This window comes from Tauraco erythrolophus, chromosome 18 (assembly GCF_009769465.1).
Source record: "Tauraco erythrolophus isolate bTauEry1 chromosome 18, bTauEry1.pri, whole genome shotgun sequence".
Lineage (NCBI taxonomy): Eukaryota > Metazoa > Chordata > Aves > Musophagiformes > Musophagidae > Tauraco > Tauraco erythrolophus.
Genome location: NC_141482.1, coordinates 15,208,483 through 15,228,544, shown reverse-complemented (window position 1 = coordinate 15,228,544; position 20,062 = coordinate 15,208,483). Strand labels below are relative to the sequence as shown.

Genomic DNA, 20,062 nt, shown 5'->3' with positions numbered 1-20,062 from the left:
AGGGAATGGGCTGAAGGAAAGGGAAATGTAAGTGTAACTAAGTTGCATTAATGAGCTGCAGCAATTAATTAAAAAACAAACAACAAAGTCAGTTTTGTTGGCTACATCACCCAGCATGTTGGGTGTCAAGCAGAGACAGAGCGTGTGTCAGCCACTCGTGGCATTCTTTGGCTGGTACGTTCCACGTGCTGTTGTAATTCTTCATTGTTTTGCCTAATCTGTTTGAGATTACTTGGGATTTTTGAGTAACGCTTTTCAGAAGACTCAAGCCAGAAGCCATGCTAGGGAGGGGAAGCGTGAGAGAAGAATTAAAAGAAATAAAACCATTAAGTGCTAAGTCAAAGACAGAATGATGTGCCTTTCTTTATCCCATTCCAAAGGGCCCAGGAAGCAAAATCCTCTTCTGTAAACCCAAAAGTATAAGCACTAAGAGAACATTTTTTGTTTCTGCAACTTCCATTCCACATACCCACTGCAACTTAACATCCTCAGTTCTGATCAGGTGCAGCTGCAAGTAAAAACGTTGCCTTCTATAGGTATTTTTCTTTCTTTTAGCCAGTAGAAGCCACAGCTTCTGACTGAGCGAAACAGACAAGTTCTGGTTTGGTATTAGTTTCATCATTTGAGGAAGAAAAAGTTCAATCCTCTTTAAAACAGCTCTACCTCCCATATTAGTCAGTGCTGTGCCACTGCCAAGTTAAAAAAATACCACAGCAGAACACAAGCTACTCCACCATTTAGACAGCATGTGTAGCAGTGTGGACACACAATCTCTTGGCACTTTCTCCACCTCTTCTTTGACTCAGTTCGTTTCTGTATTATACTCATTCCTACTTGCCCACCTGACATTCCCTGAAGGGGCAGAAAAAGGAATGGAAGAACACATCCTCTAGTCAATGAGATTGTTCCATGAAAGATTTCATTCAAGGCTTTGGAAATGAGTCATCCCTTTCCTCATCAGAAAACACTGACTTTACACTTTTGGTTTAATAAGATTTCTTTTCCTCAGAAAGAAACGTCTGTCAGATACGAGCATTCTTTATTGGCCTTGTTTGAAAGCTACCAAAATTCAGCACAGATGGTGGAGAAAGCAGTTTCAGCTTTGAACAGCTGAAATATTTCACCAGGATTTTCAGGAAGGAATTCTTCTAGATGGTAGTATGAAGTCAGAAGGATCTGACTTATTTTGAGGTCTGCGTGTTTAACACTATACCTCACACTGACGAAACCTTGACACCACATTTGCTAATAAAACCAAGCAAAACCCACTTGCCAAGTACTCTAAAGATGAGCATCAAACTATGCACCTAGCTGCATGCCTCCTGACTTTAATACACACTGGTAAAGAGTGATTAAATAAATAAAAATGAGATGACTGTAGCTTCATAACTACCACCCTATGTTATGTTGAACACAGCTAATTAAGTATCTTTTAATAGAAGTAAAATAAAGGTTCTGGTGAGCCTGTAATATTTAGTATCGGTGTCTGCCATAAATCATTCAAAAAAAAAATATCGATCTGAGAAGAAAGAAAATAAGATAAGCTACTGAGGATTGTATTCCACACTTAATTACCTCCTCTAGTTTTCATTAGCAGAGCCATTCATCCCTCATCCCTCTGACAACCCTTCCTCCTGGCCTGCTCGAGTTAGACCTGCTCTAAGTACCCTGTTCTGTTAGGGTAGGGTCTCCCAGTCGTTTCCATCTCCAGCGTCGAGCGGGAGTGAGGAGCAGCTGAAGGTTTTGCTCCAGTGGGTGCCCTTATCGCTGGGTTCGGAGTGCCCTCTATTGGGGACAGGCCTCGCTTGAGATGCTGCTAGCCAAAAAACAACGTGTACCTGTTTCTGAAGGCACATCTTCCATGGAAGAAACAGCTCCACCCTTCCAGATGGGGAAAAGCCACAGTTTTCAAAGTGTTAAGTAAAAGAGGTCCGAGAAATAGGTCATATATTTACAGCCTTGTGGTCCTGTTGATGCTCAGGCTAGGTTCCAGCCACACTAAGCTGACGTTTAGGAGGAAATAACACTATTCCAACACTTGAACCCAGACACAACACCTGATTTGGCATGGTGATGCAATTCTGTTCCCTGTGAAAGCTGCTATCTGGCAAAGACCCACCAATTCCTCCAAGAGTTGGAGAGTTTAACCTGCTCAACTAGTAATTTCTCTCATCTTCTGCATTAATATTACCTTCTTCTGAAGGCAAGGATGAAGAGATTTACCCTCTCACATGGCCCAGGGATAACTAATACCTTAAGTTACTCAGAGACAGGCCTATAACCTTGTTCAGTATCCAGGGCTGGAACCAAACAGAAGCAACTCCAGAGCCAGTGCTCCAGTCTCTGCAGATGTGTTTAAGAGCCATGTGCCAAAACTCTGCCATTGAGTTCAGACGCAGAATTATTTCCCACTTACACAGCTTCATGTATTGAGTCCTTATGCTCCTGCATCCTTAGTCCTTCTTTTGCAGTTAAGAAAGCCTGGAAGACCCACATGTTGCTTTGTGAATTCCAAAGGAAGCTAATGGATGGTAAGAACAGTTGCTTCTTTCACTCATGCTCATGTAGTACTGAGGGATAAAAGGTAAAGTGATCTACGACCTGATGCTGCAGTAACATCTCAGGACACCACCACACACCCTCCCCCAGTAGGGCATTGTACTAGAATCAGATACTCAGACCTGTGTAAGATAAACAAAAGAAAAACTTTTTATTCAGTGAAAAAGAACAGTTAATTTTTAAAAAAATGTATTTCCTTTCCCCTGCAGTTAACAAGCTATAGTATTGGCAAAAGTTACTCTTTTTGGCTGCATGGTAAAATGTTCCATTTAAAATAAGAATCATCAGTTTAGCCAGCAAATAGAAGTCTAAAAAAGGTAAGTTTCTTTAGTTATCTTCTAGTAGGACAGTATCCAATGGCCAGGGAAGAGGCTCTGTAAGAAGCTTTCAGGATATCACCTAGTGATCCAGACCAAAGAGCATTTTGCCTTCTTTCTAGGGAGGAAGATTGTGAGCTGAGAGTAAAGAGGTTGGAGAGTGTAGCTCAGGCCAGGCTTTTCACTTAGTTACATGGATTTGAGTATTACTGAAACACTTTGTCAATTGTTGAAAATTCAGCAAGGGGGTAGGGCAGAAAGACAGCAAAGAGCTCAGAAGAAAGCTAGATTCTCCCTCCCCCACAATACATTGCTGCTGAGTATTCTCGTTTCAACAGAATGAATTTTGTATGAAAATACTCCCATTTTGACTCAGACTTCTTTAAGGAAGCCATCAACCCTAGCAGAATAATCTCTAAACAACTGCTAAATGAGAGAATAACCAGAGACAGTCTACTGAAAACAGCCCTTGATTTCAACACAGAGCAGGGATTCATTTGAGAATGTAAGAATATGGAGAATCTCTGTCAACAAAAGCCTCTTTTTGGAAGACAAAAAGAAACTAGCAGAGTTTTTCTGGAGCAGTCTTGCAGCAAGATCAGCAAAAGTACAGCAAACCAGCAACTCTTACTAGAAACACTGTGCATAGGAGGCACATTTAGTCAGTTTTTGCACTTATGCCAAGCTACCCTGCAAGTAAGATTGCTCCAGCATCAGTCGAACTATTTACTTATTTTCTCCCTCTGCTGTGTTATGAATCAATTGTACAGACTTATCTTTCCCCTTAGGCACATCATGGCTCAGGACATGAAAGTCTTCACGCTCCCTCGTATGACTGCTCTGCAGATAGGACACAATCTCAAATTGAGGGCACATTCTCCACAAGCTACCAGGTGGCCACAAGGAACAAACACAACAGACACATCTCTGTCCATGCACACTTTGCACATCCTTTCCTCTTGCAGGCGTCGGAGCTGTTCTTCTGTGTTCATCCGAGACACATCTTTACAAAAAAAGAAAAAAAAAACCACACACAACTGTTAGTGATATAACAGCCAGTCCTTTCATCTTAGGAAGTCACACTGCAACTTGCTCATAATTTTGTTCAGAGACTAAGATGGCAAAAGTACCTCTCAGGCAAGTTTCACTTAAGCTGAAAAAACTACAGCTATTACAGGCTCTGGCTTATCTACCCAAGATCCAGCATATCTACATGTGCTGGACTAAGCAGGGACAGAGATCAGCATATTTTTACTGTAATATGTAGATTATTCCTGATAAACCAGTTTTTTTGTGTGACAGTCTGCTTCACAGTAAAACTCATTCCTGAATAAGGGTCTCTGTTCAGTTACTATTCAAGCTAGCACACATTCTCCTTCAGGATTAGAAAAAGTAAAGGAACACAATAAACACTGATACCAGTACTACAAAAAAAACAACCCACTTATGCCTATGCTCAATTTCACCACCACTGTCAGCCCAGCACACCTGATTCCTTTTGTTGCACCGGTTGCATTTCTCCTCTTGAACTTGATGTTTCAGTCTCTCTCTGAACAGCATCTGTATGACCAGGAAAGAAGATGACATTAAATGCTACCCCTTTCCTCCCTCTGCAGACAGTGCTGTTTAAAAAGATGAAATATCCTGGATTTCAGTAGTCTTAGGTCAAACGCCTCTTTACTCCACTGTTAACTTCACACACTCAGCCTGGAGAAGCTGATGTTCTCCGCGCTGCTTTAGTCACCATGCATGTTAACCTCCCTACCAAGACACGTCCAAATCACATTGTCTCCTCAGCAAAGTTGGTTTATCTGTCAGACAGTAGGAGCCATCATCTGCTTACTTCCACTCCTGTGCTACTATTTAATAACACTTTCAGTTTTATGGATATTTTTTTTTTTTTGCCTTAGCTAAAGAAACAGCAGACCATGATATGGAGACAGGAGCTTTGGAAAGCCAGCTTGCTACCAGACAAAGCCTGCATGGAGCTGCATCTTCAAATAAACTTCACTTGGCAAGCAGACTCCACAAAACAGGTAACACAAGACAGACAGAGACAAGTTAAGGAGGATATATTGCCTAAATAAACAAGGAGTGTGGCTATTTCTGATCCAATCATTGATTCCATTTTAAATAGGCTTGGAGTACTCATCCATCCTAGAAGCCTTGCTTCAGACAACTGCCTCTGTCTGCATCAGATGTGAATTTGTGCACAAGCCTCCACATCATGCAGCTGTCTGCTACTGCAGGTCTAAGGGCAGCAGAAAATATAGAGGACATCTACACCATAGCCCATTGGAGGCAGACATAGTTCCTGATACTCCTGTAATAACAGCTTCTTTGGGTTTCTTTAAAGCAGAACCTCATTCTTCAGCCTCTCAGAGAGAGGCAGGCTTGGGTACATGACTACTTTTAATTCCAGTCTAGGAAAAGAGAGGGCAGACCCGCAAGACACTCACAGCAGTGCTCAAGATGAAGTGAATAAGAGGTTAAACATCCACCCAGAATGTGAGTGTGAGAGTCAGGCGTACCTCTGCTTTCCTCTGCACTGCTGCTCTCTTCCCAGTCTGGCTGAAGCAGATCAGAAATCAGTTCAGACTCAGAAAGGTAGAAAGTCCCAGTCAGCATGAATCTATTCTCTACCAGGTTAGTCACCCAGGCGGGGTCAAAGCCCATCTGCAGGACATTCTGCACTATGGTAAACTGATGCAGAGAAGGAAGATCCTGCAATTGCCAATTCCTCAGAGGATCTGTAAAGCAGTGAGCAGATACCTTACCAAAAAGGCAGAAATTTGGGCAAAAAGTATGCCACTCCCTGAAGCTGTTATACATAAATTGGCATGAATGTATTCTAGAACGTTTTTCAAGCTATCTTTATAGCTGGATCAACATCCAGATTTACAGTTTTTACTTCCAATCCTAATTCATAAGAGAGTTAGTTATCATAAGTAATATTTCATAAAAGCCAAGAGGCTAATTTTGGATGGTTTATTCTACTGTATAGTAAACCAAGCCTCCCACGTTTGGCCCCTGTCCAGAATCCTTATCTTTGTTTTCGTATCCCAGAACAGAAGTTTCAAAACTGCTTTCATGAAGATCAAATGCAACATCCCAATTGAAGTGTCTCCTACCTCATAATCTAGCTCAACCATTCATCAGTAAAGATAGAACTGGAAAATTCAGCTGGCAGCCCCTTCAAAGGCTTAAGCCTTTCTAAACTCATCCTATCAGATAGGCTCTTCAGCAGAATGAGAAAAATCACTTTTCCACAGTTATGGGAGCCAAATTTCACCTATTAATGAAATTTCCTGCAAACGAAATTTGCAGGAGAAATTGATGAATAGGAATAGGTCCCAGAATCAACACTTTCAGACTACAGTATTTTAAACCTACTTGACAGGACACCAGAGAACAGCTAGAGCATCCAGTTGTTCATGAAAAACTCCACAGACAGACAATAACATCAAGAGCATGGACAAGTCAAAGGAAGGTTAGGCAAGCACCCAAAACTCATGTGATTATCCAGACTAGCTAAATGTCTCTAGTCTTAGACTAAAAAGAGGTCTCACAAGAGCAAGCAATTTTGCTTCTTGTGCTAGAGACCATTCCCTAAAAATACAGTGAAACAACTTCTAGAATACCAAGACATCTCTCAAACACCATGTCTACAGAGTACACAGTAGCTGGGGTAGAAGTAAGACTACACCACTTCAATAGAACAAAAAACCACCATGGAATTATAGCACTGACCTTGGGAAGCAGAGGAATCTTGTTCAGTCTGATCCCAAGAATCTCTCTGAAAATGTCAGAAGAGAGTCACAAAAGAGAAGCATGTGTTCAAAACTCCCCGTATCTACTAAACCCCCATCCACTATACACAAAATATTCACAACTCACTGGAGACAGCAGGGTGCTAGAAAAGGTCTCCTGAACACTGCTAACAAATTCTCTCCCCCTTGACTGCAATAAAAAGTCACACCTATGAGCAGAAAGATTTAAACACATTAGTACAGGGTCTCTCAAGGGAAAGCAGCAGTTTGAATTTTAGGTACAAAGGGTGCTACCGGATTACGAGTAAACTGCTATATTTATTAAAGAAGAGGGAGCATCATGGTCTTTTTCCTGCCCTCCTTGCATGAAGGGCAACAATAAGAGGCTCATGATCCTTCCCCTTAATTCAGTCTTGAGGTTTGGCCCAAGATGAGCTCAGTTACAACATCCTTTGGAACTGATCACAGAAAATTTAACAGACCAGTTCACAGAAAAACACAAACTACTACAGAAAAACAAGGCTTACAAATATCTTTCTTTTTGTACCTCGGAGCAGTAGAAACCACAGCTATTTGCCATAAAAGAAAGGGATTTTAAATGAACTTTTAGATGGTGAACTCTAGGTCAAATTAGAAAATCTCAGGTTTGAACTGTGCCATTCTACCTGAGCTTGAACATTTGATTTTGCTTTTAAAGCAAGAGAATCTAAATATTTAGGCCTTGTCACTTCTATTTGTACAATTTTATTTATTTATTTTTTTTTAAAAAATAGTTACAGCTTAAACAACCATCATCCAGTAGGTTTCATCATTAACACAGAACACTCCAGTGAAAAAAATCAGCCTTTGGAACAGAAGATGTGGCAATGTCTGAGAAGAAGCCTAAAGGGACTGAGGCTGACTGTCCTGCACTCAGCAAACTATTGTAAGGGGTAATGTATGTAGAGAGACACGAGACACACATCAACTACTTTTTGAGGAGGGTGGAAAGGGAGAAACAAGAGAGGAGAGGCAGTTGAAGACATGATGATTAGGTTTTCAGGCCAATCTTTGGTTCTTTCACATGTGAGGGGAGAGTTGGGGGAAAGTATTTTGGGAAGACAGTACAAACTAAATGGCAGCCCTAGAAACAAGTTTTCTATCTTGACCCACCACTAGGATCTGAAGATGCTCCCTTGCTGTGCAACATCGATCTTAATGATTCAGAACCTCTCTCAAGATTTCAGGGACTTCCAGAAGGTTACAGACTATTGCAACAGTTTATGTTGCTAAACATGATTGAACATACCTGACTAGCTTTTGACCTGCTCTAGCTAGGTAAAAAAATCCACAACATACACCTGTGACTCATTCGTCTCTCAACTTGGGGTACTTCTTAAAAAAAAGAAATAGCATGGAATGCACAGCATATCTTTTGGTCTTGCTACAAGGGACGTTTGTCAACCAAGACTGACTTACCCCGGATACCATTTGGCATGTTCCCTCCAAGGATCATCTCCTAAGGACCAGTTCCTCACACCTCCATCACAGTAAAAACACCTCACTACATCATCTTGTCCTGAAAAAGACATCAAGACGTTATTTGACAGCCAAGACACTGTATGCTCTACTAGCCCTGGATGAGAACCTGGGGAGAGATTCAGCACAAAACACAGGCTACCCGACAGAACAGATGAGCACATGACCATTTACCAACACTGTGCAAGTTGTATAGAGGTAGGACATCCGATGAGAGTGTGAACTCCCAGAGCTGCAGCTGGTTGAGATGATTCCAGAACTGAGTCACAAGCTAACAGGCAGCATGCATGTGAGCACCACAGCTCCCATGTATGTACATACCTATCCAATTTCCTCTTGCCTGCATTTAGGGTAGAGCTGTAATTAACTGTACCTATAAACATACTTTGTTTCCTAACCACAATCTGCCATAACCAGCAGCAGGCACAGTCAGACAATGTACATGTTTCTATCTCATAGGTGTAAGAATTTGGCACGACACAGTCCCAGGCTATCCATCCTGCTTCTGTGCATCTCTTTGCGGAAATCACAGGGGGGAAAAAAAATTTAAAAGCCAAAGACAATTACTAAGTGCCTACAAACATCCAGCCCTAAGGGCAATGAAACACTGTCAGTAAAGGCTGCCAGTGAGTTTGGGTCACAGACATGATCTTCCACACTCTCTCGTGTTAGAGCACTGTTGTGGCTCAGCTCAAGTTCTCCTGCTCGAGGGACCGCAGGCGAGTCCATGTCAGACTGCTGCTGCCTAACGACTCCCCAGAGTCTCTGTGCTGGGCTCTCAAACAGCTGCTCTGCAAGTGAGAAATCAACTCCAAAACAAAACACACGGGTTCTGAGCTGCAGACACCCTGGTACAGTTGATTCTGTGTTCCTGGCCATGCTGGTCTGTTATGTGCCTTAAAAATTAATAAAAAGATAAAAGCAGCAAATAAACTAATATGCCTATAATGTCCTTCCATTTAGGCACACATGCTGTTTAACCCCCACTACTGTGCTCCAAGTAGACACATACAGATGCTTAGGATTAACTGGATTTACAGCAAGATCCAGGTTACGTAGTTTGAGTGAAAATCCTGCAGAAGTAGGCACGTGCTAGCAAACTCGCCAGTCACTTCCTGTAACTCAACCTAAAAGAGCAGAATTCAGTTATTTAGACAGACTTTCCTATATGCCAGTCATTGACCATGTTGCATCTTGGATTTTTCCAGCTATCACCACATTTAAGGCTACTTTTCCCCCCATTCCCATCTTTACCAACAAATAGTACTTAAATAAGTGGAGAAAGAAGCAATTCAATTTTACTTCAACAATGACAGTGTCAGGCATTCAGGACATAGATTTTTTTCTGCTGAGGGACCTTTAGTTTATGGACTCTGCCTGTCACTTCCTTCCACGTTCCAGTTTCATGTGCAAATACTTGTAACACAGAAACATCACTACATTACTAGCTTTCAAAAAACAGAAGGATTCCCTCAATATTTAATTAGAGTCAAGCATCAATGTACTGTTTTGTACAATATTTCCTCGGACTGGTCCATCCAGGGAGCAGTACTTCTTCAAACCTATTATCTAACCAGCAAAGCCCTCTCAAGGAGAAACAGTGATGTTTTATTTTCACACGCATATGATAACAAGAAATATTGCTGATTATCCTCAAAAAAAAAGTGTGGTTTTTTGTCTCTATATGACAAGTCCAGGGTTCTTACTGCAACAAGCCAGTGACAGCCAAACGGGCTGACTATCTACAAATTTCGCTCAGATTTGGTTCTTTTAAGAAGAGACAGTTTCAGTGCGAGACAGAGCTTATACAAAACATGCCATGCCAAGATAAATGCCTCAAGTCCTTTTACGAGTGCAAGTAATAAATAGGCTCAATGGATCTTAAAGCACACACTCTTCTGCCAGTAACATACCTGTGTAAAACACACCACTTTTTCCACTCCTGCTGGTAAGGGAATCGACTTCGTAGTGGACCCCTCAGTACCCAAACAGGAGATAACGTAGAAGTGAATTTTGCACAAGCAGCAAAGTGAAACAGCAGAGGCTGAAGGAAGGATGTGGTTTCTAACTACACTACACATACTTGCAAGTATTGGTACAAGTAATAATACATGGTGACACCATCAAATGTTAACTTGAATAAGAGTTAAAAACATTTCCCCAGAGTACCTACCTGTGTAAAAGAATCCTGCTCTAGCCAGCTGCTCAGGATGCAGGTCAGTGTATTGTGGCCAGTTCTGAAACGTGGACAGTCTTGTCTCCTCTGTTACCATATCTGGGTATTCTGGGTCGTTGGGCAGGGCTGTCTCCTCACTGTCCATCCCCTGCAAAAAACTGAGGAACTGCCCATCCACAGTGTCAAAGATTTCCTGAAGAGGAAGCATCTCTTGGTTCCCAACATCCTCACCACAAATGAATTTACAGGAAGGGAAGAACTTCAGGTGCTCTGCTATCGGGCAGTCACCAGGTCTCCAGTCCTGCAGGACACCACCACAGCAGAAACACTGTACTTCATCTCCTGGACCCACAAAGAAGAAGCCAGCCTTGACCAGATCTCGGGCAGACACAGGTGAGGTGCCCGGCCATTGCTGAAAAGTCCTCAGTCTTCTTGCTTCGTTCCTCATGCTGGATTCAAACAGCTGGCAGCGAGCAGCCCTGAGCTCGAGCTCCTCTGCTGGTGTCATGTCCCCCATGTTCTCGTTCTGAAAGAGAGGACGAGATAACCCAGAGCAGTCAGCTGGAGTCCCGGCATCAGGCAGCGCTCACCCTGCGTTATTTGTTCCTCATTCCCATGCATATTCCAGAAAGCTCCTGGTCTTGACAAAGCTGAGCTCATTTTGGAATCACAGCCCAACCAGAGATCTGGTGCTTCTGTACTTTGCTGTTCAACTTTTGCTGAGTCCTCACTAGTGTCCGAAGGGAAGGGACCAGCACTTTCTGAGCCGCTCTGCCAATTCACAGGAGAGATGCTTGTGGGAACAGACAGTGGAGGGGCAGGACAAAACCTGTGCTGCCTCCCTGGCTGAGCCAATCCAGCTTTTGGCATCTGATCGGCGTGATAAATGCCAGTCATTTTGCTCAGCCTTTAAATTAACATGAAAAAGACTGCTTCCCCCCAAGCCAGATTTCAGAAGGCATCCCATAACAAAGCAGAGGACAGCCACGCTCAAACAACTGCTGTCTCATCATGTTCAGTTCAGAGCCCAAACACTACACAGAATATCAGCAGATTAATTTAAAATCCTTAAATCAAAGATAAGGCATTTTCTGTCTGTGCTAGTTCTGTGCAAGAGGAAGCGTGAAATTAAAGAAGTTACTGAGTACCGGATTATCCAAGCCCTCACGCTACGTAAGGTAACAGCCTTTCCCTCCGTGAGGAAGCTAAATTGCAACTCAGCTACTGCTTCTAACACCTTCTACATGGCTGGAAAATACACTTTGAAAAGGTCTACAATTACAAAACTGAGAATTGGGATCAATTTAACTAATCACACCAAAGGAATTCCTTTAGAGCGAAGTCACTACATAAAGTGGTAGCTGCAAACAAATCCTTTTTTTAAAAAAATTAAATGCTCAGAAAATCCCTTCACTGCCTAAATCAAAAGGTCAGCTCATCCCAAGGAAGTGCTGACTATCTACTGGTTGTCAGAGCTAAGCATTGTAAGCATACAGACCCAAGACATCACACTTGCAAATACTAAATTAGAATATACACGCACACACCCCCCACCCAAAAAAAGGGTGCTTCAAAGCTGATACACAACACTATTAAGATAATAGATAACTACTACAGTGCACTTTTTTTGAATAGGCACACTGTAAAAAACGATCAAATGGAGACCAGCTGTGTAGTAGCTACTCTACAGTAAACAGTCACAGAGGCTGTCAAGAGACACTCTGGCCACCAGCATCTCTGAAACACTGTTCCCCTTAGTTAAGTGCTGCACTACATTTAAGGGAAAAAACTTACAGGATATTTTAGTTGCAAGACCTGTAGCCAAAGTTAACAGATCCATCCTTCACAGGTATTACACATTTAGGGAGATTCTGAAAGCAAAAGTAAGCTTGCTCAACCACATCTCTCACAGTAAGAGGTAGCAAGGAAGATAAAGCTCAATTGTCGTCTAGCATCACAATTGCAGAAACCAGAGTTGGAGAAAAAGAAGGCTGTACAAGTTTGTTTTAGAAACTGTGCTTTGTTTAATACAATAAAACCGTCACCCAAGAACGATGTCACTGGTATGAAGAAAAATCCATAAAGAGAAAACCCATTAGTCCCTGATACCCAGCAGAATTTGCAAGCTAAGCAAACTTAGGAGCATGCAATTTTTCAGCCTGCACAGCAGATTTTGCTCTCAGAACACAGAGAAGCAGAGAGCCTTGTTCATCAGGCACAGCTCCACATATCAGTGCTGGTGTCATCTTGGGCCTTAACAAAACAAAACCTATTATTCTTGAACTACTACAACCACTGTTTTCCACCTAGAAGGTAACTGAGTTATCTTAGTCTACTTCCACTTAGGAAGTATACATCAGAGTAAGCTTCACAGCAAAACACAAAGAAAGAAAATGAGTTTTTCCACTCAAAAAGCTGAATTGATTTTTTTCTTTTTTTTAAAATAAGAGATACAACATGGGAGAACAAGTCCACTTATCTTTCATTAATGAAGAAACCCATTTTGGTTTACCTGCACTAAAGACATTAATATGCTCTGCATAAAATCCATTCACACAGCTCTCCAAATTGCTATTTGAAATAGTTACAGCGCCAGCAAAACCCCAATATTCTCCCACAATCCATTACTTACACCTACATAGTAACACACTTCCAAAGCTACATTACAGCTAGTATCAATAATTCCCTGTGATTAGCACAACTAAAAAAAGAAAATAAATAAATTTACCTGTAAAATGCTTAAAAAAAACCCCCAAAACAACAACAACACTTCCAAGAACTAAGTCTCTCCCAACCCCACAAGCTTCAAGCTACCCTCTTCTCTTCTAGGCACCACAGAGGTCTGTCTTAAAAAAGCAGAAACCCTTCCAAGGTGTAAGTGGCCCCACCTGGCACGGGGGCCATTTCTGATTCTTTGTTTTCCCCCATTGGTTGGGTTTGTGCTGAAATTCTCTACCAACTAGATAGTCCAAACTGCATCTTTCCAAGTAGAAAGACAGAAAGTTAAACTCAAGTTTCATAAAAAAAAAAACCCTGTTTAGGTTTCTAAAAAAGAAAAGAACCAAAAAAACCCACCCAAAACCAAGCCTTGTGATCTTGTTAGAACCTAGCACAGTACCAGACATGACATCTCCATTCCTGTGACATAATGCCTGCAATCCACCTGTTTTGCTATAGAACCTCTGCTACTGAATCCGTGATTTTTTTCTTTAATTTTTATTGATAGAATAACAGAGATGAACATAATCACATTACCAAAGAAGACTGTCCAGATACGCTGTGCTATGTCACAGGCACAAGAGCAGTTCCCTGTCAAGATGGCAACAGGCCTCAGCCCTTGCAGTCATGCTGGGACTCCAATTTAACAGTATTTCTGTCTTTTCCAACCTGCTCTCACACCTGTTCTGCACCTTACAATTTTTAAGAAAACATACTACAAAAATAAGAGATAAATAGCAACAAGACCTTGCTCAAGACAGCTCGAATAGGTTACGTTGCCTTTACTTTGTGAGTAACCACTGACTCTTTTGCTGTCAGTGCATCTTCACAACCCTCTGTTCCTTTGCCTCCCTGTGGTCACAATTCGGAATGAAGAATTTTAAGACCAAGCTTTGAAAGGTGCGATTACTTGAAAATGTGTTTTCCTCTACCACTTTTCTCCCCGAGAAGATGCATGTAGCTTATTCTAAACGACGCGCTTGACAAAACTTTTAAGTTTTCTGTGTTAACATAAGAACACAGGTGGTTTATGTTTGTAAAAAACTATAAATTAGGATTTTTCTTTCAGGAAAAAAGATCCAGAGCCCCTTTCTTACAGACAAGACTATACAAGCATTTTAATTAAACAACAACAGTGTTGAAACTTTTTTTTTTTTAATTAAATGTGCATTAATGAAAACCCCTGAGCAGTAGAGGGCAGTACTTATATATCAAATTTACAGAATCTTCTAACAAGTGACTATGGTTCTTTTTTTTTGTCCATAATGAATTTATATGTAATTGCACATTATCTTCTGCTCCACAGACCCTGTTCTTTATAAGCCCACATTGATTTCGGAAGAAGGTATCCTAAAAATATAAGATATAGAGTTAACCAAGTCCCTCTTACAGAGGCTGTTTGAGGACTCTGCTGAAGGGTTGTAGCAGGTGACTGCTTCTGTTTCTCCATTTAGGACCTTGCTTTGGCTCTTCTGGCTGCCTCTTCCTTGTCTGTTGTCCTTCACTTTCCTCCACACTGAACGGCCAGCTGGTGCCATCCTGCAGCAAAACATCTGCGCTCTGCTGCTCTCCTGAGAGGTGCTGGCACCATGTTCCTGCAACAGTCGTATCTGTGAGCTGCCTCCCAGTGCAGCACCGAGGGACCATGGCACATTGCTGTCTGTTGACACAAAACTCCAAGGCATCCATAAAACAAACCCACTGCGGACAGGCAGCGCCATCCAACCCACTGAAACATGACTGATGCCCCATCCCTGGAAGTGTTCAAGGCCAGGTTGGACGAGGCTTTGGGCAACCTGGTGTAGTGGAGGGTTTCTCTGCCCATGTCAGAGGGGTTGGAACTAGATGATCTTCCAACCCAAACCATTCCATGATTCTATGTTTCTATGACTGGTGACACCAGAGACGAACACCAAGTGTTGTCCCTTAGGGCAAAGCTCAGAAGTCTCACTTTGCTTTTTCATCCAGCTCGAGGCTCTTTCTTTTGCCGTAACGCATACTGCTGTACATCTAAAGGGGTCTCCTCTGCCTACCATCCTTTCCCGTGCTGCACTTTCCTCAGTGGATTTTTCAATAATAATGAAGACCAAATTTAACACATTAATAATACTACATTATTTATTCCTCCAAATATTAACGATCATTAATTCAGGAAGCCTGAAAAACGTTGCTGTAAAGTAAATACTCATGCTATAAATACATACTGCCAGATACAGGTTACCATACAGGTAACAGATACATGTTTTGTGAAGTGATTTCCTAAGGATCCAAACCTTTCCATCTCCTTCCCTAATTCTTTCTTCTGGCCTGCACTACCATCTGACTGCCTCAAAATTTTGTGTATTGCAATAGTTAGGAATAGCTAAAATGTAGCTTGCAACACGATTCATGAAAGTGCTTAGAATCAGATACTATTAATATACCAGCCCACAGGAACAGAACACAGTACATATCAAAAGAAAAATCTGCAAAGCACAGCAGATACTCAAAAAATCAATAGAGGAACTGACCTTAAAATCCTCCTGTGATTTGAAAGAAGAGCAAACTAACATGCTAGTTCCTCGGAATAAGGAAAATTAAAGTGTTTCTGCCACAAGCCATTACTATGTTTTATATTGTTTCATAACTTCATGATTTCAGTGTCCAGCCAATTATAAAAAACATTTCTGTTATAGAAGACAGTGTGGGTTGAAAACTGTTCGATGCTTTTTCAAAAGGTAACCGTTTGTAGAAAACAGTTTCTTTTTTATTTTTCTAAATGGCTTTTGGATCTGAAAAATTTGAGAGTTTCTTTCTCAAGGGTTTTTCTCTTTAATTGGTTTTCTACCCCTTCTTGCCTTTGCCAGTGAACACAAAACATCATGGGAAAAAAAAAAAGAATAAACCCAAACCCCTCTCATTATTTGTTTTTCTGTTTCCTACAACAGTCTGAATACTTGAAATAATCTGTAAATATTCAATGCTGCCCCAAACTGAACAAACTATTTTCAGTTTTCAGCAGCTCAATGCGATATCAAAAGAGCAAGCAGAGTGGTGGGAGGGCTGAGCAGCAGCACAGGGATTAGGAATACGGATTTCAGTTTCAAGAGAGAACTCGATGGCTAAGTACAATTCCCACAGTGAGCATGGAAAACATGAGTGATATTCCTCCCTTTCTTCCTCCCTTTCTGAGTAGCATCTGGCTGGTTTCCCCAAAGATCAGTTGTGCTTCTCCTTCCTCTCTGTTCCTGCCTCTCTCTCTCTCACTGACTCCGATTGTTTCCCGATTCCGTCTGATTCAGACATGGAGCAGCCTCACACTTGTGCTCTATTCCCTCTACTCACCCAAAGCCTGGCAGGAGGTGCAGGAACAGAAGACATGCAGCCTCACGTAAACTGGGTGGCATTGCTACTCCAGATTGTTCACAAATCAACTCACAACTCTTCAGAGGAGATTGCAATCAGCTTGTGACTAAAGTACATTCCACCATTCAGCCACTAATTACCTTTAAAGAAGGATTTGTCAGGCATTGTCGTGGCTCTAATGGAGCTCATCCTACTTTTTAATTAGTGGAAAATCAGCCATCAAGAAACATGGAACATCTGATTTTCCAATTCAATTCTGCTATAGTTTGGAACATGCTTTTGTTGCAGATAGATGGGCCTAGCTGCCTGAGTATTCCCTGGACAACAGGCAGAAAGATCTGTGCTTGAGCTACTCATACTGGCAATCATCTGGTTTTCTCCATGCGAATTGACTCGGAACAGGTTTATTTTGACCCTGTATCAATAATCAACAAGACTGAAAGATGAAGAAGAAAGACAACAGACTAACTGAAGGACACTGAAAAAATGTTAAGTGCAACATGAGTGACCGTATTCCAACAAGTAAGTAGAGTGGCCTTAGGTTTTAATGGAAACTGCACGACACCAGCAACAAAGAGTTGCCAAGGATGAAGATCAAGAGGGAGACAGAGAAACATAGAATCATAGAATGGTTTGGGTTGGAAGGGACCTCAAAGATCATCCAGTTCCGACCCCCCTGCCATGGGCAGGGACACCCTCCACTACACCAGGTTGCCCAAAGCCTCATCCAACCTGGCCTGGAACACTGCCAGGGATGGGGCAGCCACAACTTCTCTGGGCAACCTGTTCCAGTGCCTCACCACCCTCAGAGTGAAAAACTTCTTCCTTAGATCTAATTAAATCTGCCCATGGGAGAGACCTTGTGATCCGTCACTGCCCAGTGGAGCTCTTTGCTACAGCTTTTCCATAAAGTCGCCTTGCTTGGAACAGCAGGTGCGATGATGATGTCAGATGATGTCTGTTCACAGGCCACACTCTTTGCACATGATTGCCCTCCTCGTGTTTTCACAAACGATGTGTCAGTGACATGAAAAACAGGAGAGAAGAACAGATACCATTTCTCTGTGTGTCTGCTTTTACTTTTCACCCTAAAATGATGGAAATTAATGTTGGATCCTTGCTTTGGTTACATTCCACAGGGATGTGGGGTGCAGAAGGGAGACGATACCAGCATGGCAATGTTTGATTTTAGTTTAATTGTTTTGATTTAGTCTGCTCATAGCAGAGAGGCCCGCAGAAAATCCCTGTGAAATCTAAACTTAAAAAAAAAAAAGTATTCCATAATTTACATATGAGCTCTTCTGAGATTTCGGAGAGTGTCAGTAAAGGAAGAAAAATATTTCCTTAACTAGAAGAAAATGCCACCACGTTTCTCTTGACAAAGCCAAAACCCAACAAAAACCCGTGCTACTCCCTGCGTTACACTCCGACAGTATCCTGAGTCGATGTAATTCTGAATATTGCCTCTCATCCATATGCTTCAGCTGCCACTTCTCGTCTTACTGGTTTTGTTTCTAAAAGATTGTGTATTTCTCAAGGGGTAGGCAAGATTACTCTCAAAGTTACCAGGAAAAAGCAGTAACTCGCATCTTCCTAACACAAAAGAGAAAAAAATATTCTCACAAGCATGGATTTAGCCGTATACATGTCTACACGTATCTGTGGCTGATGTGCTCTGGTTTTAAATCTAAAATTTAAATCTAAATCTAAAATCTGAAACAGGTACAACCTGACAGCTGGAGTCCCTTGTACCTCTGGGTGCTGGAGCAGGCGCAGTGCTAACGTTCTGCCTACACACACTCACGGCACGATGATTCACAGTCACACAGCTTCTATATCAGGATTAGTGAACACACACAATCACATGGACCTCAGAGCAGCGCTCATCACCCGAGCATCCAGGACAAGCCTTTCCCTTCTCCTTCCAGGCAGATGTTCCACTCTACAGCTGCGCTGCTCCCTTTTTTCTCACATTTGTTTTCCAAGCACTGCAATTAGATGGGCTTTCCAGCTTAGCCTTGGTGGCCTTCCAGTACTTAAAGGGGGCCTGCAGGAACGCTGGAGAGGGACTTTTTACAAGGGCGTGTAGTGATAGGACAAGGGGCGATGGCTTTAAACTGGAAGAGGGGAAATTTAGATTGGGTATAAGGAAGAAATTTTGCACTCTGAGGGTGGTGAGGCACTGGCACAGGTTGTCCAGAGAAGTTGTGGGTGCCCCATCCCTGGAAGTGTTCAAGGCCAGGTTGGATGAGGCTTTGGGCAACCTGGTGTAGTGGAGGGTGTCCCTGCCCATGGCAGGGGGGGTGGAACTGGATGATCTTTGAGGTCCCTTCCAACCCAAACCATTCTGTGATTCTGTGATTCTTACCCAGGGACTTGTAAGAGCACAGACTTTGCCCACAGCTATACTGTATGGCAAACAGTTTTAAGATAAAACATGCCAATTTTTACTTGCTACCTAAGCCAGACAAAGAACCTGAAGCATCTTGAGGTGCTGAGGATTAATGCAATACACCTTCTTCCTCACCTCTGGATGACCGATCAGAAAAAGGACAAAAGAACATAGACTATTCATTTCATAATAAATAAAATAGACATTTCATAAAATTTCACAAAAGTTTCATAAATTTCATCAAATTTTCATAATCAATACGAACTCAAACTAACTCTTTCCAAACAGGTGAACACAGAGAAGACTCTGGTTCTAACTGTGTCTAAACGAAAGGGTGATTGTGTGGTTCAGTATCTTCTGGGATTTCAGTATCTTTCCAGGACTAGAATTTGCCACTTTCACCCCCAAAATTAAACATGGAGATGTTACAAGACTTTGTAACTTCTGAAACTGCTGCCTGGTAGGGCAGAGTCTTAGCTGCTTTGGTCAGAGCTCTGGCCACTGGTAAACACAGTAACAAGACTGGCTACAAGCATCACACAAGTTGGTACTGGGCCCAGTTTGGGCCTCCAGTTATTAGACCAGGTTGGACGAGGCTTTGGGCAACCTGGTGTAGTGGAAGGTGTCCCTGCCCATGGCAGGGGGGGTGGAACTAGATGATCTTTGAGGTCCCTTCCAACCCAAACCGTTCTATGATTCTATGATTACAACTCAGGTGGCTCATTCAATACTGCTTTATTTCCTCACCTTCCCACGGTAGGGCACACAGGGAAATGACAAATCTCCCTGAAAATCAACAGTTTACTTCTTGGCCCTGCTGAAATCAAGACAAGCTATGCTAAGGGGGCGAGATTTCACCCAAGTTCTGCAAAACAGCAGCTGGAAGGACGATACAATTAACTAACGTGATCAAACAGCACGGCGAGAGCCGCTGCGGGCAGCAGCCGGGCTGATGGCGACCCTCTGCCGGGGGTCCCGCCGCAGCTCCGCGGCCTACGGGCCAGACCCGCACCGCCCGCGGGCTCGTGTGAGGGCAGACCGGCCCTCCCCAGCGCCTCAGGCCGCGAGCGAGCCGCATGGCCGCGCCTACGGGTAAAGAAGGCTTCTCAAAAGCCGGGAGAGGAAAAGAGAACGGACCCAGCAACAAAACGAGCCGCCGCGAACAACCCTCCCGCCTCAGCCCGCCGCCCGCCTGCCCGCGCATGCGCAGCGGTGCCGCCGCGCACCGCCCGCCCCCTCGGCCCGCCGCCCGCCCGCGCATGCGCAG

The 20,062-nt window shown here is 42.7% G+C and overlaps 1 protein-coding gene across 2 annotated transcripts; it reads right to left on the bottom strand.

Annotated features, from left to right (window-relative positions):
* Positions 1 to 3,676: 3,676 nt before the first annotated feature.
* On the bottom strand, positions 3,677 to 10,857 carry BIRC7 (baculoviral IAP repeat containing 7). 2 transcript variants are annotated; one of them, XM_086623042.1, is made up of 7 exons: positions 10,338 to 10,857; positions 8,105 to 8,204; positions 6,774 to 6,855; positions 6,627 to 6,672; positions 5,408 to 5,626; positions 4,365 to 4,436; positions 3,677 to 3,879 (listed from the first exon to the last, which is right to left on the bottom strand). In XM_086623042.1, exons 1-7 carry the CDS (start codon positions 10,855 to 10,857, stop codon positions 3,677 to 3,679), a joined length of 1,242 nt encoding a protein of 413 aa, XP_086479168.1. The 2 variants fall into 2 exon arrangements, with proteins under 2 accessions (XP_086479168.1, XP_009990264.2); XM_009991962.2 differs by lacking the exon at positions 5,408 to 5,626.
* Between the last annotated feature and the right edge of the window lie 9,205 nt (positions 10,858 to 20,062).